General features: G+C 58.7%; 1 protein-coding gene across 3 annotated transcripts in view; it reads right to left on the reverse strand.

Annotated features, from left to right (window-relative positions):
• Positions 1 to 26,401, reverse strand: part of LRP5 (LDL receptor related protein 5) — a 104,399-nt gene that overhangs the window by 41,735 nt on the left and 36,263 nt on the right. For all 3 annotated transcript variants that reach the window (XM_047877103.1, XM_047877106.1, XM_047877104.1), the window contains 5 exons: positions 25,528 to 25,725; positions 19,321 to 19,517; positions 18,068 to 18,199; positions 2,656 to 3,052; positions 1,053 to 1,224 (listed from right to left, as the gene is read on the reverse strand). In XM_047877103.1, the coding sequence (XP_047733059.1) occupies positions 1,053 to 1,224; positions 2,656 to 3,052; positions 18,068 to 18,199; positions 19,321 to 19,517; positions 25,528 to 25,725 (1,096 nt within the window). The remainder of the gene's footprint in view (positions 1 to 1,052; positions 1,225 to 2,655; positions 3,053 to 18,067; positions 18,200 to 19,320; positions 19,518 to 25,527; positions 25,726 to 26,401) is intronic.

Raw genomic sequence — 26,401 nt, forward strand, 5'->3', positions numbered from 1 at the left:
AGCCCGCTCCCAGGGGTGGTGGGGTCCGTGGAGACGAAGCCTCCTTGGCCGATCCCGCCGGAAACAAGGGTCTCGTCTTCAGGCTCAGAGGCTCAAGAAAAACTCCCTGTAGCAACAAGATCCCTTTAAAGATGGCCATTTGTAGGGAATCCGACGGGAAACGGCCACTATTGCAACTGCTTGCGTCTGCCTGGGAGAGGCACCCACCCAGCCCCGAGCCCCCTTCATGTTCCTGCTCAGAAGTGTGGCTGGAAACTCTGCGACACAGACACACATCGGTGTCCTCACTCCCCCTCCGCCTCCTGCAAGCTGCCTGGTGGGGGTCTCTCCGGGAAGTGTGAGGGGAGCAAAGGTGACCCCCCCAGGTGGTGATGCCTAAGGCAGTGGATGGGACCAGAAGCAGACGAGGATGATCCAGAAGTGACTACGAGGGAGGGAGGTGTCCACGCTGAGGAGAGGCACGAACGTCAGGGGCTTCCCCGTGACAGGGACAAATTTAACTACCGTACCGCCAAGAGCACCTCAAAAAAATACACCCGTGAGCAAAAAGCAAGCTGCCAAAGAACACATCAAGACACCACTTACGTTAATCACATAGAATCACGCAGAACAAGACTGTAACATACTGTTCGTGGCAAAAGGAAAGGTCTTTTAACGCCTGGGAATGCCTCACCAAATTCAGGGTAGGGTCACCTCTGGCCTCCACTACGTTGGTAAGATTTTGTGTCTTAAGTGGGGTGCTGGACGTGTGCGTGTCACTTTTTATTACGGTTTTGTATTTTGAAACAATTTAAGACCCTCGCATGTCAGAAACGCACCCGAATACGTTCTCTTTTCCAGGATCCCGTTTGACCAAATAGCAAAGCACAGACATCCACCTGAGGCCCGCCTGGTACACGTGATGGGCCACAGGGGCGGCCAGGCCTGGCTTCTGCCTACTACTCAGGGCTCGAGGACGGCCAGGCTGTGCCAGGCTGCACAGCCCGTATTAACACAGCCTCATGCACCAGCGCCGCCCGGGGCTGGGAGGGGGGAGGCGGGGGATGACTCACCTCGATTTTGTCCGTCTTGGCATCTCCCCAGTACAGCTTTCCCTCCTGTAGGTCCAGGGCCAAGCCGTTGGGCCAGCCGAGGGAGGTGTTCACCAGGACGTGCCGCTCCTGCCCATCCAGGTTGGCGCACTCAATTTTGGGGTTTTCCCCCCAGTCTGTCCAGTACATAAGGCTGGAGAAGAAGAACAGGTCCTTAAAACACTGTCTTGTCCCTGCTGCGTCCCCAGGGCTGAGGACACCACCCTCCCCCCGCCCATAGGAGGCGCTCAGGAGACGCTGGCTAACTGCAGGGATGGGCACCAAGCCCCGCACGCAGGACCAGGGGCTCCGCAGAGAACAGCGGTGCCCCCAGCGTGGGCTTAAACTGCACAGGGTCCTTGGGTTCATCTCCCGCTCAGATGCCCTGCTGACACACCCAAGGGTGGACGGGCTGAACGTCAAGGAGGAGGAAGGGGTGGAGTAGAACCTTCTTCAAGCAGCTGACGGGCTCCTGTGTGCAAAGCGCAGGCTCCAGAGGCAGACAGGCGGACAGCCCCAGCTCTGCCAGCGGGCACCTGGAGCGGGTCACTTCATGTCCTGAGCCTCAGCCCCCAGGGAAGTGACAGAAGCACCCGACGCCCGGTGGGTGCTCCGCGGACAGCAGCCACCGCCACGTAACCATCGCCGCGGCTCTGCTAGTCCCCACGAGGGACAGCTCCCAGGTGTGCCCTCCCCGGCCGCCTCCCTCTGTCCTTCCAGCTCCTCCAGGCCGTCTCCAGGACGCTGGCCCACATCCGGCCCAGAGGGCAGGAGGCTTCCCCAGCGGCCCTGGCTCCACCCCACCCCTCCCGCCCCCCAGGCAGGGGCTCCAACTGTTCCTCCTCCCTCAGGGTCTGCCAGGTTCACGTTCCTGGTCATGAGCCCCCAGGAAGGGCACTGCTACCCTCTGAGCTGCTGAGGATGTCAGAAGGGCTCCTACATCGACTGACAAGCTGTTTTCGCAGAATCCTAGAACGGAAAGTTGGAGCCACACAGCCAGATCGAACCCCAACCTCCCGGCTGTGTGACCTGGGCCAAGCCCGTTAACCTCTCTGGGCTTTAGCCTCCTTCACTGTACAACTGTACCTGCCTCTCAGGGTAGGGGTGGGAGGAGGAGGTAAAGATTCCGTGTGTGTGCTGAGCTCAGAAGAGGCCCGGCCCCCCGTACGTAATAAGTATGGGCCATCGCTTCTGTTACCGTTATCAGCCTAGAAATCACCCTGGTGAACTGTTCCGTTTTACAGGTGAGAAGGGCGAAGCCCATGGGAAGAAATGACTTGCCCAAGCTCTCGGGGCCCTCCGTACGTGAACACAACAGCCCGTGTCAGACCTTCTGAGAGTCTGGTCCCCGGACGGGCAGGAGCACAACCCAGGGGCTTGTTAGAAACTCAGGTTCTCGGGCCCCACCCTAGCCCTCCTGAAACAGAAATCTGGGCAGAGGGCCCAGCCACCTGCATTTAAATAAGCCCTCCTCCAGGGGATTCTGATGCAGGAGAAAGTTCCAAAACCACTAGTCTCTCTCACTTCTGGTCAGCCTGCCTCCCAGCCCCAGCCAGGTGGGAGGTCCACCCGCCCCCAGCCTCACCCCATCACGGGGTGCAGCACGATGGCCCGGGGCTCGTCCAGGTCCTCGGACACCAGGATCTTGCGGGAGGTGCCGTTGAGGCGCGTCACCTCGATGCGGTCGGTGCCCGTGTCCGTCCAGTAGAGGTTACGGGCCACCCAGTCGACCGCGATGCCATCTGGGTCGTTGATCTCGGTGTTGACCAGCGTCTGGGCGCCAGAGCCGTCCAGGTACGCCCTGCGGATGGCCCGCACCTCGTCGTCCGTCCAGTACACGTAGCCTTCCAGCGGGTCGTAGTCGATGGCGATGGCGTGCCGGATGTCGTCCACCTGGAGCACGATGTCGGTGAAGTCCGGCGTGTCCAGCGAGATCCTCCGCAGGTCTGTCCGCCGGGCCAGCAACAGCACCTCCTCGGCCCCTGTGGATGGCCAAGCAGTGGGGGTCAGAGGCCCGCAGCAGGGCAGCAGTGGGCACGGCAGGGGAGGGGCTCAGCCAGGCCCCCGAGGTCAGGGCTTCCTCGCAGGTGATCCTCGGTAACATTCGCCGAGGTCCCCCTACATGGTCACCAGTTCGTCTTTGTGAGGGCTCTGAGGCCAGCACCATCTTCTAGATGAGACCATACAGACACAGAGAGGTCAAGCAACCTGCTGACAGCCACACAGCCACCTGGCTTCAACCACTGTGTAAGAGCTGCTTCCCACTCGGTCCCCCTCCTCCCCTGCAAGCCCCTCTCCGGGCCACAAATCAGTTCCAAATACAAGTCCCACGGAGGCACTGGGCTCTAGATGGCAAATGCCAGCCATGGTTCTCAGAGCCCCGGCGGGGCCCCACCGGCTCAGTCAGATGCCACTTCTTCCCCGAGGCCCTCCCCTCCCCCCGCTCACCCCTCGGGAGCAGCTTCATGCCAGCTAACTGCCTCTGGCCACGTGCCTCATCTAACCACACACGACACTGCACGAGGGGGGCTACCCCACCGACAAGGGGGAGCACCCTGGGGGCTCCCCTGACACCCCCGTGGCTATAAACAATCCACCTCTGCCCTGGACCCCCCCTGCTGGCACCTGTCAGAACTCCCCGGAGAAACAGCACACGCGGCCTCATGCTGCACCCCTGGCCTGGACACTCCCTCAGAGCTGGGTCACCGTCCACGTGTTCATTCTGGTCCTTTCTGGTCTCCAGGACCCAGAAAACCAGGATTAGGCCCAGAGACCACTTCTGGAACTTTGGGACCACCTGCCTGGTTTGACGAAAGGCCCAGAACGGGGAAGGACCCACCTCAAGTGGGGCAGCAGGATGGGGACACGGACGGAACGAATTGAGCACATCTGTCAAACTCAGGCCCCCCCGGGCCCAGCCTCTGCAGCCAGCCGTCCGCTCGGGCCACAGCCCTCAAACAGCACACGGTCCCCTGTACCCAGCGCCAGCTTCTTGCCCCAGCGGCAGGGCCCGTGGAAGCCGGTGCCTTGCAGAGTCCCTCTGGGGCCCCCGGCCTTGCATTTCGAGTTAAGGACTGTCCTGCTCCAAGGCCCAGAGCTCCTAATCCGAGTCCTCCACTAGAGGGCGTACACGCGGCAGCAATGTCTCTATCAGCCCAGGGCTGGGAAACTGAGGCGGGCAGTGCTCAGAAGGTACCCCAAGTGCCTGAGTATGCTGGAAACTTCTGAGAGCTAAACTCAGATTTGGTCCCAGTTTGGTGTGTGTTGGAGGGAGGGAGGGTAGAATTCTGAATTTCAACGAATTGTCTCCCCCTGGGCTCCAATCCTGAGTATGTGCTGTTGACATCTGACCAGTCCTTCAAGGCCCAGGTCACACACTTCCTCCTCCTCTAGGAAGTTGTTCCTGCCTCCCCCAGCCTAATGGACGAGCTGACCACACACACACACACACACACACACACACACACACACACACACACACAACCTGCCATTCTGGCACATGTCCCCTTAGCTCTCTGCAGCCCCCAAAGCCACACCCAGAGCAGATGCTGACATCCTAGGACAAGCAGGGAGAATGCAGGGCAGAAACTTCCTGGCCTTGCTCCCACTGTGTGACTCTGGGCAGGTCCCTGACCCTCTCTGGGCTTTGGTCTCCTCACCGAAAATGAGAAATCAGCCCAACCTGATGGTGTCTGACTTCCTGTCTAGCTCTGACATCAAGGGAACCACAGACGGACCTCCACGGAGGGCGCTGGCTTCATCTGCCGCCATGGAGGGAAGGGGGAAGCCTGCCAGGGCACGGCCAAGAGGGCATCTGCACAACTGTCCAGAGGCTGCCGAGCTCCCAAGCCAAGACTGGGGCAGCTCACTGTGCAAGACGGAAGGCCATGTGTCAAACCCCACTGACTTCAGCCCTCCTCCAGCACACCCCATCACTGGGGAACCCCATTACCAGCATCCCTTAAAATTAAGCCTCTGTAGCTGAGGCAGTAATTAAACGCTGAGATAAAACTGTAGGTGATAATTGACTCCAAGGGGGGGTGTCTGACACCCCTTGGGCTGCAGAGCCTTTGAAGTTTTTATTTGAGCTTTATCTAGAAGAATGCAGAGAGCAGGGTTGGGGAGGCGGTCGAGTGCTCTGTCCAGGGCCAGGCCAGCGGTGGGCAACTGCGGACGGACAACCGCTGGCCTGGGCTCTGCTGGCCGCTGGCCGAGCTGCTGCTCACAGATGGCCTCCGAGGTTGTCTGCAGCGAGGTCTGAGCGGCCTCGGGCCACTGGGGGTGGGCGCAGGGCACTGGGCCGGGCCCCGAGACGGGGAGGCCCGCCCCCTCCCTAGAACCAGACACGGCTCCCGGGTAGGAGTTTGTTTAAACTGTTGAGAAACTAACAGTTTGGCCAAATGGTTTTCTCTGGGGTTGTTTAAATAAAGAGCCTGCCCCACAGTGCTGCCGAGGAAAGTGAAACCTCTCCCTTGCTGGCTGGGCAGCGGTCCCCGGAGCCTCCTTAGGGCGGGCTCCTGACCTCTCCCCTTCCTCCCTGCACACACACACACGCAGGAAAGAAGGGTAACACCCCTGTCTTGGGGCCAAGTGCGGGGCACGGGGCGCAGGCCAGGCGGGGGCACGGCCTTCCTGAGAGCCAGTGTTCTGAAAACAAAAAAGCAGACCCGAGGCCTGGCCCAATGTCACGGGCACGTCAAGCTCAACACCATCCCTGCCTGCCAACATCCATCTGGACCAAGCCGCCCTCCATCACAGGGCGCTGTCCCTGTGCCTGGCCCAGGGTCATAGAGCCGAGGCAAGACGCAGGAAGGGGCTGCGGGAACACAGCACCACGCGCTGGGTGGCTTCTGACAGCAGAAACGGATGCCTTCACGATTCTGGAGGACAGAAGTGAAAAATCCAGCTGCTGGCTGGGCCACGCTCTCTCCGAAGGCTCCAGGGGAAACTTCCTTGTCTCTTTCAGCTTCTGGCGGTAGATGCTCCTTGGCTTGTGGCTTGACCGCTCCAACCTCAGCCTCTGTCTTCATACAGCCTCCTCCCCTGTGTTTCTGTGTCTAAATTTCCCTTTTGTAAGGTCACCAGCCATTGGACTGGAGGCCTGCCCTACTCCGGTGTGACTTCACTTTAATGTGGTTACACCTGCAAAGACCCTATTTCCAAGTTAGGTCACACTCGCAGGGTCTGGGGATCCAACAGGTCTTTGGTGGGGGACATGATTCAACCCATAAGAGGTGGGGAGCAGAGGGTGAGAGGAACATTCAATGGAAGGACAGGCAGGTTCGGGTCGGGAGGAGGAGTCCAGGAAGAAGGGGGCGTTTGGGGCAACAGCATAGAGACCAGAGTGTGCCGGGCCGTTTCTGCAGCTGGAACGGGCAGGAACGGGGCTGACCCACCGACACCCCCGGCGAGTCTGATCTGAGCTTGGAGGCCAGGAGCTTGCTAAGAGGTTGACCTGGCCCAGCATCCTGTGCAGGCCGCTGGGCCGGCTCCGGGCCCATGACAGTCTGCAAGGAAGCCTCGTGCAAACAGCACACCGTGCGTGCAGCGGGAGTCCAGCCACAGGACAAACAAAAGCCTCCCTGGAACAAAAGCCTGGCAGGAAACACACGCAAACGTCCGCAGCGGTTATCTCTGGACCGTTCCCGGTCTTCCTTCTAGTCTCCAGCAGGGGCCTGCACACGTCCCTCCAAAGGACCAGACGTAACTGCTCGAGGCTCTATGGGCCACGACCGTCTCTGTCACAGTCACCCAGCTCTGCCGTTGTAAGTAAAGGCGTGCGAGCGAAACTTCACACGTGGACACCGAACCTTGAACTTCCTGTCACTTTGCCGCGCCACGAAACGTTCTTCTTGTGATTTTCTTTTCCACCACGTAAAAAACGTCCAAACCACCCTTTGTTCGAAGGCTGCACAGCACAGGCAGCGAGCCATCCGGCCCACCGGCCGAGCGAGGTTCGCTGACCCACGCATGAGAAGGATGCGTGCCTTTTACAGCGTTAGACGGCACGTCCTAACAACAACGGTGGAAACCGCGTAAGGAGGGAAAGCGGATACACAGGACCCCTCGACCCTCCACTCGATTTTCCTGTAAACCTGAAACTGCCATACGAGATAAAGTCTATTTGTCTTGTAAGTAAACTGAAAGGCAGGCACAGAAGTCCCTAAGAAAACCACCCAGACCCCAGCAACAAACAGGTGAAGGCAAATTAACGGACAACAAACACGACACACGGGTTAACTTGGAGGGGCTAGAGGCGGAAACGGCTGCCTACTCAGCGTGGCCACAGCGGCCCCCCACCGCCTCCCAGAGGACTGCGCCCGGCACACGCTTCCTGGACGGCAGTGTGGCTCAGGGACCCTCTGACCCCACAACTTCCCCTCTGAGGACCCAGTCCAAAGCAGCCGCTGCAAACACAGCCGGATTCCTGCTCGCGGAGGGTCACCGAGGCCTCGCGGTCACAGCAAACCCAAACCTGCGGACAATCTAAACGACCCTCCGCGCGAGAACATCAAATACACGAAGGGCCACAGCGCAGTCAGGCGCTACACGGCGGGCTCTGAAGAAGGGCCCACAAAGGCGTGGAAGGGGTCAGCCCCGATGCGGCCCGCACGCAATGCACGCGTCACGCAAACCCAGATCTGAACGTGCGTGGGGAGCAGGCGAGCAGGAAACAGCGCAAACGCTGGCAGCAATCCCTGGGCGGCGAAGATACGGGTTTTTATTTTCTCCGTTATTCTGCGTAACGGCTTCCTTTCTACGGTGAACATGAATGTTACTTTTTAACCAGAAAAAACCCAAGACTTTAAAATGTGGTGGGGGTGGGGCAGCGTACTTAGAGGCCTCGTGGTTGCCCTGGGACAAGGTTTTCTCACTGGACAATCGGGGGGTGGGGTGGGGGGGGGGAATGAAACCGCCATGCGGGGGTGACTTATTTGGCCCTCCAGGATCTGAGCCGAGTGGGAGGGAAGGACAGGAGAAGGGATGGGGCAAGACGGCCTGTAACCCCTGACAGCCCAGGAGGAGGAGATTGGCAGGTTGCCCAGTGCGATTTGGAGGGTTCTCACAGTTAATCCCCTCTGCACCCCAACACGGGAAAGGATTTTTCACGATGAGCAAAACAACACATCCCAGGATGCGGAGGGCCCCCAAGCCCTGCGCCCCCCACCTGGCCTTCCCAGCAGGCAGAGTGGACATCACGGACTGTCCCCACAGAACCCGCATCTCCAAGAAAGGACAGGCCCCTCCCTGCCCAGAGGTTCGCACCACCCCAGGGCGGCTCTTTCCACCCGCGTCTTTTCAGGCCGGACTCGGGAAGCGGCGCGCCCGCCTCCCTTCGCCGGCCCCCCACCCCCCACCCCTGGTTTCGCATGGGCTCAGGAGCAGGCCTGGAACCACACGGGCAGCACGGGGTCCCAGCACGGGCTGCCACCCATGCCACAGGCTCTAAGGCCACAAACAGCTTCACAGCTGGTAGGCAGCTGACTTATTTTTGTTTTTTAGCAATTGATTAAGTTTCTCCGCTGCCCCCTGGGGTAAGCTGTTGGACGAGCGCTGAGACCACAGCCGGGAGCCCTGGCCCAGGAGACTGTGCCGAGTGACCACAGGGGAAGTGGCCGGGCCAGGCACTGGCTCCGAGGGAAACCTGAGGGCCCAGCAGCTGTTGGCCGCGTGGCCTGCCCGGGACCCTATGGGAGGCTGCAGTCCCCTAAGAGTGGCCGGGCAGGCGCCTCAGTCTGCACAGCTCTAAAATGGGGGAGTCACTCCTCTGCCCGGGAACCTGGGGCGGCCGGAGCAGCAAGGTCAGTGCCAGCCTCAAGACTTCTGTGCAGCCAGCCCCTTCCTCTCCTATCCCTGGGTTTTCAGCCCCTCACGTGGTCCTCTGCCGCTTGCCTTTCCCCTGCCCCTCAGAGGCTGCCACAGCCCAACGGTCACACCCAGCTTGGACCCTCAGCCACACTTCCTTACTGAGTGACCGTGGGTAAGCGACTTGACCTCTGTCTACACACAGGTAAGAGTCAGGAGTGGATACGGCTTCCCAGCAAAGCTGAGAGGTCCCATGACAAGGTCAGGGAGCCTCTGAGCCCAGGGCCACAGCCCCAGCAGCCCCAGCAGCCCACAGCCCCAGGGGCATTGAGCACATCCCCGGGGACCTGCCTTGGGCCATGCTCTCTTTGAGCCAGCAGCAGAGACGTGGCCCGAGGGTTCGAGTCCCAGGCCAGAGGGCAGAGAGACAGGGAGACAGAACAAAGTGCGGTTGGTTGGGCAAATTAAAGGTGGGCTACCCGGTGGGTCGCTGGAAACACAGGACTGCGGTCAGAGGCTATGAAGCAGTCGGTGACACACGATGGAGAAGGCTGGGTCCCACTCTTTGGGGACACGCCTCAGCTCTTCTAAAAAAAACATTCAGAGTGCCTTCCTGAGCCCAGGTATACAGCAGGGGCTCCATAAACACCTGAAGCAATCCTTCTTCCTCCTAGAACATCCTATCCCGCGGCTCCCAGAGGTGGTGGCGGCCGCACCTCCGGAGCTGCGGCCACGGCTCCTGAGCCACGGCACGTGGCAGGTGCTTGGGTTCAAATCCCGCCTCTGTCCCTTCTTCTGTGGCCGTGAGCTAGCTCTGATGGCCCAAACTCCTTTTTTTTTTTTTTTTAAATGTTTCTTTACTTTTGAGAGAGAGAGAGAGAGAGAGAGAGAGAGAGACAGGATCCCAAGCGTGACCACCCAAACTTCTGAATCAGGCTGCCCACAGCCCCTCCCTCACCCGGCTCCCGTAGGGCACAGAAGAGTAGATCGGTCAGAAGTGTGGGTGCCTGGCACCCCCCAAGGCGCACTATTACTGCTATGGCCCGCCCTGCCCTGGCGGCACAGGCAGGATGCACGGGGTGGGGTGACCCATGAGAAAGTGCTGCTGCTTTCGCTCAAAGGTGGTTGGGCTCCAGCCATTCGCATGGTTCGTGCACCGCACCTTACAGTTTGTAAGGCCCTGCAGGAGACACGACCCCATTTGATACGCCCAGGTCAACGAGACATGGAGAGCCCGCATTCCGTCAGGTCACAGCCACATCGTGCGGGCTCAAGGCCGGACTCAGACGCCCCAGTCCCCGCCACACCACGTCCCCCCAGAGGGGACAGAGGGGGGGCCCTTCTTGGCGCAGTCCTCAGTGCCCGGCTCTAGCAGGACCCGAACACCTGAGCTCTTGGCACGGTAGATGCTCCCGAAGATACCTAATCGATCCCCGCGTTCGTCCAGGGGCTGATGGCGGCCCCCTGGGAAGCCAGGATCCCTCCCAGCTTCCCTCCCTTGAAGTGGGTGTGGGAGCACATCGCAGCACTTCTCCCAGGGGGGCTGGGGCTGTCTGAATGGAGACCCGAGGGACTGTCAGGTGAGGAGCCCCAGACAACAGGCGCTCGAGACAACAGGCATAGCACCGGCAAAGGCAGATAGGCAGGTGCTCAGACGGTGGGCTGGAAGGGACCGAACTGTCCATTTCAGTTGGAACAGGAGGCAAAGGGTGAGAAAGAGCCTCCTGGCCTCTGTCTGCTGATAAGCCAGAGGCCCCGGCGTCAGCCCGGCACATGCAGGCCATCAGGTCACTGCCTGCGGGGCACTTGCGGTTGGGGAAGGTTGAGGCACTAGGACACGGTCATTAGAAGCAAGACGGAGGGCGTGCAGCCATCACCAAAGCCAGAGGGGGCCCGAGGGGTGCCTGGCGGGTGGGGCGGGGATAGGGAAGGCCTTTCTCTGGCAGCCTGGGGGTTCCACCAGGGCTCGGACGTGCAAACCCAGAACCTGACTCAACAGACTGGGCTCTGGGGCCGGGCTGAAGCTGGACTCAGGTGGCACCAGCAAGAAGACACTGGACAGGCTGGGGTGACGGGGGGGGGGGGGGGGGGGGGGCGGGACCAGGGGCTGATCTGGGGCCGGGCCGGAGCCGGACTCAGGCTGCACCAGCAAGGGAGACATCAGACAGGAGGCAGGGGGACAGGGCCAGTGCTGGGAGTGTCGGCAATCCAGCCCTCCGTCGGTGGACCCAGGGCATCCGCGGAGCTAACCACACCCAGGAGGCGCCATTTGGTCTCATCCCCCAGCCCAGGATGACCGTTTTCTCTTTCCAAGAATACGGCATGCTCCCCTCTTCTCTTTTATTCGATGTAGAAGTTAGTCTTTAGGCTCAGACACAAAAGACCACATGGTGTGTGGTTCCATTTCTAGGACGTTCCCAAACAGGCAAAACTAATCCGTGGCGATAGAAGTCAGGACAGAGCTGTCCCTGCGGCATGTGGGGGGGTGGGGGGCGCTGCAAAGGGCACCAGGGAATCTCCCGGGTGCTGGAAACCTTCCGGATCCGGACCGGGGGTGGTGGTTGGGCAGATATATACAACTGCCAAATCGAAATCAGAACGTACGCTTGGAATCTGTGCATTTCACCGTCGGCAAGTTATACCTTCGTTTCCAAAGAAAATGCAAAAAAAAAAAAAAAAAAGTTAGTGCTTGGACTTGTCACACCATTTCCTGGGACTGTGCAATCTGATTTTCTTGCTATTAAAAATTCACGGTCCATGGCTGAGAACAGCAGCTGCTTTCTGTTTGCAGAGCCAACGCCAATCACAGCCCGGCCGGCGTCAGCCTCAGCCACAAGGGCCTCCTTTCTTTTCCCTTTGACCTACTTCCCTGATAAGTGACAAGACAGCCAGACTGCGAACAAACGCGCCCCTTATTCCTCGGCCCTGAGCCTCGGCTAATCCACCCAGGGAGACGGATGGATGTGAGGGGCTTTGAGACCTCGCCCCAGTTGTCAGTCTGCCCGTCGGACCCGACAGTGACGCCTCTGTTCCTCCCCGCCCCCCGCCACCTTGGCCCACCACATCCCCTCGTCCTTTTGTTCCGAGTCCCTGCGAACATCTGTTAAAACTACTTCTTGGCGAGGTGCAGCGGGCGGCCCCGTAAATCATGCAGCCCGAGCTGCCCGCCCGCCCCGACACACAGTCACGGCCTCCTCTGGAAAGGCCACGGAGGAGAGCACGGAACGATGCTCAGGGCCAGGCTGGCCACCGCGGGGCAGTGAAGCCGCGTGCCCTGGCCCCGGTAAGTCACCTGCCCTAGTCGTCCGGGCCTCGAGCGGGGACGTGCAACGCCCAGAAGCCCCCAGTGATGAGGAATGCACGGGGACACCACTGGAGCCAGGAGAGCAGCAGGCTCCCTCGGACGGTGGTGGCAACTCCCAAATAAGGCCCCGCTACTGCTGTTTTTAGCCCATCCCACATAATTGGAAAAACATGGGGAAAACCAAAGCCAGCTGGGCGCCTCCATCGGCCAGGCTGCTGGGGAGGGGTGCGTGGGATCGCAGCCTGGCCCAGGGATCCTCCCCCCCCCCCCACCGCTGGCTGGCGGGACCAGAGTCACTCAGGCCCCGGGGTCTCACCAAGCCGCTGGCTGAGCTGGAGCCCAAGGGGGCGCTGCTTGCTATGACATCCTTCCTGGTCTCGGAACCTATAGGACCCCCACTGGGGCCAAACTTCAGGAGGACCCAGAGGGCCATGGGACACAAGGCACTCCTGACCCAGAGGAAGGGAGTCCTGAGCCTCCCGTCCGGTCTGCGTGGACCCACACAGGCACCGTGGGAAGAGCCTCTCATCTGACCCCCCCAGTCATGCTGCTCTCCCCATTTCATAGGGAGAGAGCCCGCAGCTGGGAAATAGCCAGCCCCGCCCCATGCCTCCAGGGGGCAGCTTGCAGGCCCTGGGCCGTCACCCCCTCCCCCACGCACTGGGGCCAGCCCCCTCTTTGGGGAAGGCACCGACTCCCAGCGCTGGGCTGGCTTTCATTTGCTCAAAATCAGAGAAACATAGGACTCTTGCACAGCACAAACGTTTCTTCAGATTCAAGTCCACGGCATGATAACCAGCTGCCCAGACTGAAAGTCCCAGGAATCTGAGGCCATGGCTTCAGGTCTTGAGATGTTTCCGGTCGTGCAGACTTTCTCCAACTGCTGCTCATCAGCCTGCCTTGGGCGCATGTCAAGTACAGACCCAGCCCTCCGCCTCCCACACCCGTCCCTTGTCCTGGAGACTCCGATTTGCTAGGGCCGGGGAACCTGGATGTGACATGAGGGTCCGAGTAATTCCGACACATCCAGGCCCCCGCCTCAGACCCCGATCCCACCCGGCCCGGTGCTGGCCTCGATCCCTGGAGAGGGCAGCCACATGCCCCGTGCCCTCGGGACACATACCTCACTCATCTGCCCGTCTCTCCCCACCCACCACGTCCCCTCCCACCTCCTCTTAGCACCGGCCGGCCTCATCATCTACTTCTGATTCCAAACGTCCAGGGAAGAATTGCTTTTCTGGCACCAGACTGCCCGCATGCCTGCCTGCCTGGCTCCAAGTTCAAGTTCAGGCACAGCTCGTATTTGTTGGGTAGTCAGGCCCTCCTCCCAACAACCCCCCTCCCCAAAATCAGGTACTATTATCATCTCTTTTTACAGGTGAGGAAACTGAAAGCACAGAGAGGCTGAGTCATTTTCCCAAGATCACACAGCCGGGACATGAGTGAAGGTATCCTAAAAGGATAACTGGGCATAGAAAGCCATCCCATAGTTGGAAACTGCTCTGAGACTGGGCCCCCCCTAAGACTGAATTTCCTCACCACCCCAAAAGTCCTGGCAGACTCTCAACTACAGACCAAAGGCACAGCCCTCGGCTGTGGCCTCAGTATTCACCCCCTGGGATGCTGGACCTCGCGGAGTCCGGGGCCAAGAGGAGATCCACAAGTGGCCCCGGGGCCTCCTTTGCCAGCCCCTGAATCGCATCCTCCCACTGGTCACCCCGGCCTCGGAAGCCTCCGTGGGTGCTGCTCTGATCCAGCCAGGAAGGTGCCCTGCACCGGGTTTGCACCCACCGGGACCTCTGGGCCCCACTGTCAGCGGTGACATTCTGCAGGGTTTAGCGTTTCGCTGTCTCCACGTTACCCTCGTGTTTCCAGCGACCATCTCCAGGCCATTTTCACAACCAGTACCCTGCACATCATCAGCAGTCAAAATCCACATTCCACGTGTAGTTCACACCCCCCCAGGAGGCAACACTACATGCGCCAGGGGGCGTGGGCAGCCTGGAAGGCCTCGCGAGAAAAGGAAAACAGCCACGGTACTCAGGTGACAGGATCACAGGCTTCTAATCACACGGTTTCCTTTAACGTGATGTTCTGTGGCAGGAAGCAACACCTGGAGGGCAGGTCTGCACCCCAAAACCCAGCTTGCCAGCGGAGGGGGCGCGTTCTAAATCTGAAGCCCTCGTGATCCTCGCTCACGGCCCCGTCTCAGACTCCCTGTGTCTGTCACCCAAGCACAAGGAACGCCCCTCAACGACAGAATCCGTTCCTCACGCCTGCCCGGATCCCTCTGGATTGAGAAACACGGACAGATACCCTCCACCCTTCCACCCCAAGTTTCCAGAAGGCCATCCTGGTGGCAGACCCTTGAAATGTTCTGAGAAGCTCCTGGAGGTCTTCTCGACTGAAACTAAAATGTTTAGGAAACTCTGTTTGCAGGTTCCCACCGCCAATGGCTTCCCACTTCCGCTTCGAGTGGGTCCAGGGCGGGGGGCTGCAGAAGGCCCCGTGCAGCCCCCAGAACCAGCCAGTCTGTGAGCGGGAACCACGCGGGGTGGGAACCACGCTTATTAAAAGGCGGAACCCGAGGGCCACATCCTCGTGCAAAAGCCAGACTCCCAGCCCATGGTGTCCGTGTCGTCTGTGAGCCTCCCTGACCTGTGACGTCCCCTACGGGGCAGCCGGAGCCAAAGGAAAGGTGCAGCCTCAGTCTAAGAGTGGCCCCGGGCTGCCCTGTGCAAGACGCCCCCGGCCACCCACACCGGCTCCTCCGAATGACGACAAAGGCGTTTTTCGTCCGCACACTTGGCATCCTCCCACTGAGTCATTTGTGAAAGTGTCTTTCACGGCTGGGAGGCAGAAACAGTTCTTACAAGACCAGGGAAGGTGACCCCGAGCAACTGAATCCATCCCGGGGGCGGGGGGGCGGGTAACCTGCAAGCTGGCCACTCTTCCTGAAGGAGGCCAGGAGACGTGGCTCAGCCCCCTGCCACACGACTTCCAACCGGGACAGCCCTTGCTGCTAATCCTCCAGATCCACCCCACAGGAGTTCGTGGGAGCTTCCAGGACCCCCCCTCCCCTTGCGCAGCCTCCTCCAGGAAGCCCTCTTACCCCAGGGCATCTCCCCTCTTCTGCCCGCTGCCTCCCGCAGATGTTTGCAAAAAGAACCGAAATGCCCTCAAAGGGCTTGACCCCAGGCAGTGGTCCCAGAGCTCAGAGGCTCCGGCTACTGGAATGCTGAGAATCAGAAAGTCCCCGTTCCTCTGCCTGGAAAAGAAATCAGCCCTCCCCCAGGGGTGGGAGGGCCGTGGGACGATGGAGGCAAACCTAGGCTTCCAGAGGCCCTGCCCTTCTCCCTCTGGCCCAGCGTGATGATGGACGTGGCTGCCATATACTGTGCACTCACGACGTACCAGGGTCCCAGCATAGCACCTGTGATACCTATTGATACAACACTGTGTCCTCCCCAGCTTCCCCGGCTAAGGGGTGGTCTGTGACCGCCCCCGCATCTCACAGATGAAGAAGAGCAGCAGAGTGACAAGTCGCCAGGCGCTGTCCACCCCCGATGACCGATACCCTTTGTGCCCCCGGGTAGCTTGGGCAAGTCCTTCGTGGAACTGTAGGCTTCCCCAGCTGTGCACCTGCACCGGGCCAGGACTCTGGCATTGTGACCCCAGACTCCAGTCCTGGAACTCTGACGCGTGGACCTCCTGCCTCACGGGGCCCCTGCGTCAGCTCCCCACCAGGGTGCACACTGTTGCATGATGTACCTTTTGGGGGGTTGGGTCCCCCCTCCCCGCACCCCCCACCGCTTTCCCGCTCCTGCCCCAAAGGTCCTCACGCAACCCGGCTGGATGCGGGCAGAGACGGCAGCCACGCCTGTCCTTCTCCCAGAACAGATGGTCACCTCCCCATTCGGCACAGCGCTTGGACGGGGATCACCGATCAACAGCAACAGCACCAGATTCACATCGCCCTAACCAGTGGGCCAGGCCCCAGGCCGGCTCTCTCACGGTGGCACGACTCGAAAACAGCAAAGACACAAAAAAACGGAAATGCCCCACAGGGGGGAAGATGGTTCACCGGACAAGTATTTTTCAGGCACTACAACTCATGTTATAGAAGCACATGCCCCTCCTCTAACTGCCGATGCCCCCTGCAACAGCGTCAGGGGGAATGCAGACACTCGTGGCAGAACGGAAGAGAAAGATACACTGAGACACGAGGCGTCTCCAGGTTTCCCTTCAGCTTCTCTACACACAAAGCAGGACGGGCTACGGAACGCGCAGGGCCGCTGCAGGCTGAACACAGGGAGCCCCTGCCCCAGAATTATCCAGCATTTCAAGTCAGCAACAACGGAGCATTAAACCAAGCATGGGGCTCTTTGGAAGCCGGGGGCTCTGTGTGACCGCCCAGATCAAATGCCTGTGAGGTCAGTCCCGACGCCACCTAGCTCTTGCCTCAGGGCTGCCGCACATGCTGTTCCTCGCGCCTCTTCCTTGTTCATTCTCAAGTCTCAGCCTGTCTCCTGGGAAGGACCTTCTCTGACCTTCCATCCGGGCCTCCAGCCCACCCCCCGACCCCCGCCCTCAGTATGTTATTCTGCGTCTCAGTCCTTCCTTTGTGTCCTGTGTTACTCTGATCCAAATCTGAATTCGCATTCTTCGTTCACGTGCCTGCTTGGTTCCTGTCGACCCCTCCACAACTCAGAGGGACATTCCCTGTAGGAAGAACAGGGGGCTGGAGCGGGGGGTGGGGGGGGGGGGAGGTTCACATTTACCGCTCTGTTCTCTGCACGCAGCACACGCAGGCACGCGGACTCCCTGTTTGCCGGGATGAACTTTTTGTTTTAAACCTGTGCCCAAAGGAGTGGTAACACTCCCTCGGCTCTGGCCGCAGGTCCCCAGGGAAGCCCCCAGTCTCCCTTTCCTTCCCCCCAAGTGCCACTGGCCCAGGGGCGGCCTGCTTCCTGATGTCTCTCACCGGCCTCTCGCTGGCCACTCCACTGCCACCCAGCTGTGCTGGGCCCTAGACACCCCCAGGGACAGGCTGCACCCTGGACACACCTTATTCCCAGATAAGCACACTGTGAACGTGACAGCCAGAAATAAGGAGCCTCGGACGGTGCTCCAGAGGAAGGAGGGGTGACACATCATTAGAAGACGGTCATTGTAGGAGACCTTGAAGCAGCAAGTGTGGCAAATGAAGGGCGGGGGGAGCACCGAGAAACACTTCTGTGGGGGGAGGGAAGTCAACTGAACTTCACGCAACCCCCAATTTTTTCCACTGAGCAAGCGTCTGCAACCCGAATTTCCGTGGGGAGGGTGGTTATTGGGGCACGGAGATCCCATGGAAATGGGACGTAAGGATGAAAATGCATCAGAAATTCCCTATCAGTGTGGAAAATGCTTGTGGAAAAAGCAGAAAAGCAGGAGACGAAGCCAGCGGGGAGGCCCGCAGCCCCACACGGGCAGCACGTGCTTCGGAGAGCCGGGAAGGCAGGAAAGGAGACGTCTGTTGGGCGCAGATCGCGGGGCTCTCCTGATTCACAGTGTTCCCCTACACGACTGTCCTTTTGACAACACACACAGTGTTTGCTCGGCAAGTCGTGACAGCGAGCATCTCGGCTACACTCATGGCTTTCTGGCAGCCGACTGCGAGGTCACCGGACAGACCAGACCTGAGTCCCGAGCCCAGTAACGTGCCCGTCGGGCAGCCGAGCCCAGATCTAACCCTGCAGCCCAGCCGCTGGGCCGCCCAGGTGCCCCCGGCTTCGGAGCTCCGAACACGTGAAACCTTCGCCGAGGGAAGGAGACCGCCAGCCCCACCCCCACGCCCCGCCAGGCCGGCTCCCCCCACCCCAGCCAGCGCCCCCCCCCGTCTCACCTGCCTTGCACGTCTTGCCGTTGTCCTGAAGCTGGACGCCAGTGGGGCAGGCGCACGTGTAGAAAGGCTCCCTCGGGGACAGCAGGCACAGGTGAGAGCAGCCGCCATTGTCCTCCGCACACCGCGTGTGGACTGGGGAAGACAGGGCGGGGTGAGAGAAGGTTCCAGAACACAGCCCTCGACCCCACCCACCCACACACGCCATCCCATGGGGGCATCCTCCCTGCCCTGCTCCTCTTCCCAGCCTTCTACAATACGGAACCCTCATGTTCCTCGGGGCCCCTCGGATGGCACCTCCTCTGGGAAGGCCACCCTCGGCCGGGGTCTCAGGACCTGCGGGACTGGGGGGCTCCTGGAGCAGAGGCCTGTCTTTGGGATGTGCTTGGAGCCCACGGGATCTGCACGAATGCTTGGTGGCCACACCTGGACACTCCGGGTGCTGATAACAACCCTTCTCATTGTCCCAAGCCCATCCGTGACCAAGATGCAACTGAACAAATCCTTCCGGCATTTCACTCTGCCCCAGGACAGGCAGGGGCGCAGTACTGTGACGTGTGGAGTATTAGCCCCCCACCCCCGCAAACGACTGGAGCAGATTTGCAGGGGGGGTCCCCCTCTTCTCCCTAACGCTGCCTCACGCACAGGGGGCTGCCCCCGCTGTGGATGCGGTAAGGACCGTGATGTTCTCACCAGGAGACCATCCTGGAGAGCCCCACCTTCCCTGGGGTGCTGACAGCTGCCACCCTTGCGCCCCCACAGTTAAGTTCAAAGCTGGAACCTTCCACAGCACCCCGGTCCCCGAGGGAGGACGTGAGCCCAGGGCCGTGACCGTGCTAGCTGCCCATCCCAGGAGCCCTGAGTCCGTGGGCGTCAAGCTTTCCGCCATCGAGGACCCCCGCCACCACCCTATGGAGACCCCAAGCCGGGAGCCTCAACTCACAGCAGATCGATCACCAGTAACTACTTAACTTCTGTCGGGCCCCGACAACGAAGCAACCTTGCTCGGGAGGCCCTCTGTCACCTCTGAAGAGGACGGGGGGAGGGGGCACGGGGCCCCCCTGAGGCAGCCCCCATACCCGCTCTGCAGAGGACCCTCCGGGTTGCGCCCCAGCTGGCCCTTGCACCCTGCATACACGTCCCTCCCCTCCACCACACCTCTCCTTCTCCTCCACTGCTGTGACGCAGGTGCCCCCAGACTCGGGGCTCCCGCGGAGGGAAGACGCCAGCCGCCCCCCACCCGGCCCCCGACTTACAGTAAGGCTGCCGCTCTGGGCTAAGCACTTGAATATCCATGGGCGAATAGAGGGCTCGAAGGATCTCCCTCCTCTTCTCTCCCGTCTTCTTGTTACAGGCATGGATGGAGCGTGTCTGCCAGTCCGTCCAGTACAGAGTGTCCCCGGAGAGCGTCAGGGCAAAGGGGTGCGTCAGGCTGCCCTCCACCACCTTCTGCCTGCAGGTGCAGGAGGCACGGGTGGGAGCTGTGAGCAGACTCCCCGCGGTCCTGCACGCGCCCCGCTTGGAAACCCTCCCACGGCCACCGCGGACCCATTCACGTCACACAGGACGGCCGCGGGGCAGTTCCAGCCTCCCGCCACCCTTGACGGTGACGCGGCCCCCCAGCCCTTCCCAACTGTTTCTAGAAAAGTGGCTGGTGGCAAAGTGGCCCGCAGGGAAAGAAGAAGCGGCAAGGAGGAAGCCACCACTGATGACAGCGAGCCGGGGACAACACGCCTGCCTCGCCCTGATGTTTGGACAATTTAGCACAAACCGCGCCAAACGTGCCTGTAATGCCAATAATTTATATTATCACAGTAAATCGAACTTGATACCAAAACAACGGGGCGCCTGGGTGGCTCAGGTGGTTAAGTGTCCAACTTCGGCTCAGGTTATGGTCTCGCGGTTCATGAGTTCGAGCCCTGTGTCGGGCTCGCTGCTGTCAGCGCTGAGCCTGCTTTGGATCCTCTGTCCCCTCCTCTCTCTGCCCCTCCCCTCATTCCCTCCCTCCCCACCGCCTCGAAGATAAACATTAAAAAATTTTTTAAAAAGGAAAAAAAAAAAATCTTTCTTGTATGTGTTTATAAAGCCCAGCAAACGAGAACATGTTTTTAATGATATTATGGATTTCTAACTTTACACCTGGTGGCGTGTGTATTTATCTGGTTTCATGACCTTCCCTCGACTATAGGCTCCCTGGTGGCGTGGAGGGCTGCAGGGGGCAGGTCACCACCACATCCGAGCCCCTGGCACCGCACCTCAGAGAAACATTGACAAGGTTTTACTGAGCAACTGAAAGCCACATGCCCATGACCGTCCCTAATCTGACCCAACGATGCCTCTGTTTTGTTTTCTTGATGTTACTCCTTTAATGTTTATTTATTTTCGAGAGAGAGAGAGAGAGAGAGAGAGAGAGAGAGAGAGAGAGAGAAGCACACACAGGGGAGGGGCAGAGAAAGAGGGAGACAGAATCCCAAGCAGGCTCTGTGCTGTCAGCACTGAGCCCGACACGGGGCTCGAACCCACGAACTGCAAGATCGTGACCTGAGCCAAAATCGAGAGTCGAATGCTCAACCGACTGAGCTACCCAGGTGCCCCTGCCCCCCTTGATGTCACTTTTTTTTTTTTTAAGTTTTTTTTTTTTTCAACGTTTTTTATTTATTTTTGGGACAGAGAGAGACAGAGCATGAACGGGGGAGGGGCAGAGAGAGAGGGAGACACAGAATCGGAAGCAGGCTCCAGGCTCCGAGCCATCAGCCCAGAGCCTGATGCGGGGCTCGAACCCACGGACCGCGAGATCGTGACCTGGCTGAAGTCGGACGCTTAACCAACTGCGCCACCCAGGCGCCCCTGATGTCACTTTTTAAATAGACTTACTGAGGCGACATTCACGTAACACAAAAGTAACCAGTCTGCTGAGCGAACAGTTCAGTGCTACGCAACACACAGTCACGATGTTACTTACGCAACCACAGCCCCCAGCTACTTCCCTAAATTCCCGCTGCTCCTCTGGAGAACCCCGGGCCCCCTCAGCGGTTCCCCCTCACGTCCCCTCCACGGGGGCCCCCGGCGGCCACCGGTCTGCTTTCTGTCTCCGAGGATTTGCGCAGCCTGGATATTTCACATAAATGAAGTCATGCCACGCGTGGCCTTGTGTGACTCGCTTTGTTTCCTTTAGCGTCAGGTTTGCACGGTCCCTCCGTGTTGCACACATGCTAGTGCATCACTGCTCCTCGTGTCTGGACGGCATTCCGCGTGTGGATGGGTCACACTCTGTTTGTCTATCCACCTGCGGCCGCACATCTGGGCTGTTCGCACCTTTGGGCTATGGTTCGCACCACTGCTACGGACATTCGCGTGCACGCCTTTATTCCTGCACCGATTTCAACGCTCTCGGGGAGATGCCCAGGAGTGGAATCGCGAGATCGTACGGTCACTCGACGTTCGCATTCCGAGGCACCACCAAACTACCCTTCGTGATGTCATTTTTTTTTTTAATTTTTTTTTTTAACGTTTATTTACTTTTGAGACAGAGAGAGACAGAGCATGAACGGGGCAGGAACAGAGAGAGAGAGAGGGAGACACAGAATCTGAAACAGGCTCCAGGCTCTGAGCTGTCAGCACAGAGCCCGACGCGGGGCCCGAACTCACTGACCGTGAGATCATGACCTGAGCCGAAGTCGGCTGCTTAAGTGACTGAGTCACCCAGGCGCCCCCGTGATGTCATTTTTTAAAGTAACGTTTATTTGTTTTGAGAGAGCGAGGGAGCGCAAGGGTGAGGGAGGGGGAGAGAGCGAGAATCCCAAGCAGGCTCCGTGTGGCGCCCCACGTGGGCCTCGATCTCATCACCGTGAGATCGTGACCTGAGCCGAGTCAGGAGTCAGATGCTACACCGACTGAGCCACCCGGGCGCCCCGTGTCATTTTTTGATCAGAAAAGCCAGAGGTGTCGTTTCTCAGGCTGTCCCTCCTCCCTGCCTCAGCTGAAGGCACCACAGGAAGCTGGTGCCAGGCCTCAGCTCACCTCACCCACCCTCGCCCCTCCTCTCAGGACGCCCCCCTCCAGGTGGAGTTCCAGCCGTGAGCACCCTACCTCCTGCTGGATCCACGAACTCCCTGAGCACACCAGCCGCTATTGAGCGCTTACGGTGTCCAGGCGCCGTGCGATGAGTTGACGTGCACCGTGGTATCGGGCCCCATGGACACCTCTAGAAAGTACAATCACTACCCCCATTCACATGCGAGGCCCTGAGACTCTGAGCAGTGAGGCGACCCAGGCGTGGTCGCAGCTGAGAGGGGACCACGCAGGTCCGTCTGGCTCCAGCACTTACCCTCTTTACCAGCAGATTCTGCTCCTACTGGAACAGCCCTAGACACATTCATAGAGAGTGTCAGCCACCTGCAGAGCCGGAAGAATCTGGCAGTGAGGCAGGAGGAGGGCTGAGTAAGCCCTGGAGTCACAGTGCCTGGCTTCTCTCGACTCTGACTAGCTGTGTGGCCTTGGGTAAGTTCACAGACCTCTCTGTGCAACATCATAATAGGGGATTATACCTGCAAACACTTCATAGGGTTGGTGTGAGCAGGTAACGAACTGATAAATATCCTGGCAAACAGCAAGTGCTATGGAAGGGTTAGCCACCATCACCCCGTCACCACGTCACCACCATCATCAGCATCACCATCACCACCACCATCATCACCATCACCAACATCATCATCACTATAACCACCATCATCACCATCACCATCACTACCATCATCACCATTATCATCATCACCAACATCATCATAACCATCACTATCACCACCACCATCACCACCATCACCATCATCACTACCTCCATCATCATCACCATCATCACCTCCATCATCATCACCATCATCATCACCATCATCACCTCCATCATCATCACCATCACCTCCATCACACTTCCATCATCATCACCATCATCACCTCTATCATCACCACGACCACCACCATCATCACCTCCATCATCACCACCATCATCACCTCCATCATCATCACCATCATCACCACCATCACCTCCATCATCACTTCCATCATCATCACCATCATCACCACCATCATCACCTCCATCATCATCACTACCACCATCACCACCATCACCTCCATCATCATCACCATCATCACCACCATTATCACCTTCATCATCATCACCATCACCTCCATCATCACTTCCATCATCATCACCATCATCACCTCTATTATCATTACCACCACCACCACCACCACCACCACCACCACCATCACCTCCATCATCACCATCATCACTTCCATCATCACCATCATCACCACCATCACCTCCATCATCACCATTATCACCTCCATCATCACCACCACCATCATCACCTCCATCATCACCACCATCACCACCATCACCTCCATCAACATCACCACCACCACCATTACCATCATCACCACCACCACATCACCATCATCACCACCATCACCACCATCATCACCTTCATCATCACCACCATCACCTCCATCATCACTTCCATCATCATCACCATCATCACCACCATCACCTCCATCATCACTTCCATCATCATCACCATCATCACCACCATCACCTCCATCATCACTTCCATCATCATCACCATCATCACCTCTATCATCATCATCACCACCACCACCATCATCACCTTCACCACCACCACCACCACCACCACCATCACCACCACCATCACCATCACCATCATCACCTCCATCATCACCACCATCATCACTTCCATCATCACCATCATCACCACCATCACCTCCATCATCACCACCACCATCATCACCTCCATCATCACCACCACCACCATCACCTCCATCATCATCATCACCTCCATCATCATCACCATCATCACCACCACCACCATCATCACCATCATCATCATCACCATCATCATCACCACCACAACCATCACCACCACCATCATCACCTCCATCATCATCACCTCCATCATCATCATCATCACCATCACCATCATCACCACCATCACCACCATCATCACCACCATTTCATCACCACCATCACTATCACCACCACCATCATCACCACCACCATTATCATGGTTTAAATGCCACCACTATCCTTGCTGTCTCCTGTCATAATCCTTCAACCAGGCACCCCAGCCGGCAGCGTTTCCAGCGTCTAACTCTCCCTTCACAACGACCATGATCACTCAGCTCCCCAAGGACCACAGCTCCCCAGGCTGCCACACTCTCCAAGTCTCACGCCAGGCCCCAGGCCAGTCTGTGATCCCAGAAACAATGGGATAGAGCGTTCCAAACCAGCTGGGCACGGTCAGCAGAGGTCAGGGGAGAAATGAGGCCTCCTGCCAACAGCCATCAGAGTGAGCCTCTGACCTCAGTCGAGCCTTCAGATGATTGTAGCCCCAGCCAGGAGCTTGACTATAACCTCAGGACACACACTGAGCCAGAACCACCCAGCTAAGCCACTCCTAATTCCTGATCCCCCTCCCCACCCCCAAAAAATCCCGTTTGCTGATTTAGGTGGCCCAGTTCGGGGGTATTTTGTTACACAGGAATAGATAACTAATACACGGTCCTGAATAAAATGAGGCAAACCTGCCGATATCCTCAAATCTGCGGGAGCTGTTACCTGCCTGTGTGTGCACAGTCTTCCCTAAGCCACGTGACTGCAGCCCACGGCACCGGCACCCACGTACTCCCCTCCTGGTTCGGGAGCCCCACCGTGCAGGAACAGGGCTCTCCTCCCAGGAGGATCCCCAAGACTCGGCACAGAGCTGGCAGGCAGTCTGGGCAGTAAATAAAGTGCCCTTCACCGTTCCTACATCTGAAGCGTAATGAGGTAGGGGGCCGAAAGCTCTCAAAGCAATTACCTGACATGTAAAACATCCCTGATATTTCACTCACTTAACCCATGTTACAGAGAAACGGCTGTGCGTAAGGCCCTCTGGTGAGGCCAGGGAATGCGGTGGACACGAAGACCCCAGGATGCATACTTGGGGCGGGGAGGAAGGGGGCACGGCGAACTCTTTACAACCCTGTCGGACCCTGAGGCGGTCAGGGCCACGATCCCTTCTCTGCGATTCTGAAATCCAAAAAACTCTGACCACGGCAAGACTTTTGCTACCCATTTTGTGGCAAGACCCGCGTGTGGCTGTGGGCTTGGTTATAGCCTTTCAACCCCACTGGGAAGGAGCATCCTGTGTCGTGTTGTGAACATAGTCACACGGGAGATGGCAGGTGCCCCCCAACCCCGGACCCCCCACGGGTGTGTTGTGTGCTCTGTTACTGCGTGAGGTTCTCAACAGTCCCGAACGCCTCAGGCCCCAGGGTTTCAGAGACGAGACCACGGGTCTGAGTTAAGAAGGGTCACCGGCCAGCGCCCGGCCCGGCCCGGCCGAGGCCCTGGCGGTGGCTGGGGGGCCGCGGGGAAGGTGGGGACCCACCGCCGGGCGGGCACTCACCGGAAGGAGCCGTCCAGGTTGGCGCGGTGGATGAAGCTGAGCTTGGCGTCGGCCCAGTAGAGCTTCTGCTCCTCGAGGTCGATGGTCAGCCCGTTGGGCCAGTAAATGTCCGAGTCCACGATGATCTTCCGCGTGCTCCCATCCATGCCTGCCCGCTCGATTCGAGGTGTCTCTCCCCAGTCTGTCCAGTACATGTACCTGAGGAGGAGGCAAGCACGAGCAGAGAAGGCTAGCACAGACCTGACTTTTCGGTCTCTGTTTCCTGTCGACGCGACCACAGACGCATAAACAGAGGCCGAATTTGTCCTAAAATCTCACCCATTCGACATAACCAGTGCTTAGGGCCTGGGGTATTATCGCTTCCAACTTGTTTTCTGGATAGTTAGTAATAGGTTAATTTTTAAACAGAGTTGGGTAATCAAAATATACTGGGTTCCCAACTCGTTCCTAGACAGCAATATATTCCGGGCGTCCTCTCCTTTAACTAACAGAATTCTTCCTTCTTGTCTTTTTTTTTTTTTCATTTTTATTTCTGCGAGAGAGCGAGAGAGAGAGACAGAACATGAGCAGGGGAGGAGCAGAGAGAGGAGACAGAGAGAGAGAGACAGACAGACAGACAGATAGAAAGACAGAATTTGAAGCAGGCTCCAGGCTCCGAGCTGTCAGCGCAGAGCCCGATGCGGGGCTCGAACTCACGGACTGTGAGATCATGACCTGAGCTGAAGCCGGACGCTTAACTGAGTGAGCCACCCAGGCGCCCCCTCCCCCCCTTATTCTCTTGATGATAGAGTACTGTAAATTACTTACAAGACTCCACATCAGATGTTTGAGTTGTTCCTGATTTTTTGCCACTACAAAAATGCTGTAAATGAAC

Source organism: Prionailurus viverrinus, chromosome D1, assembly GCF_022837055.1.
Source record: "Prionailurus viverrinus isolate Anna chromosome D1, UM_Priviv_1.0, whole genome shotgun sequence".
NCBI lineage: Eukaryota > Metazoa > Chordata > Mammalia > Carnivora > Felidae > Prionailurus > Prionailurus viverrinus.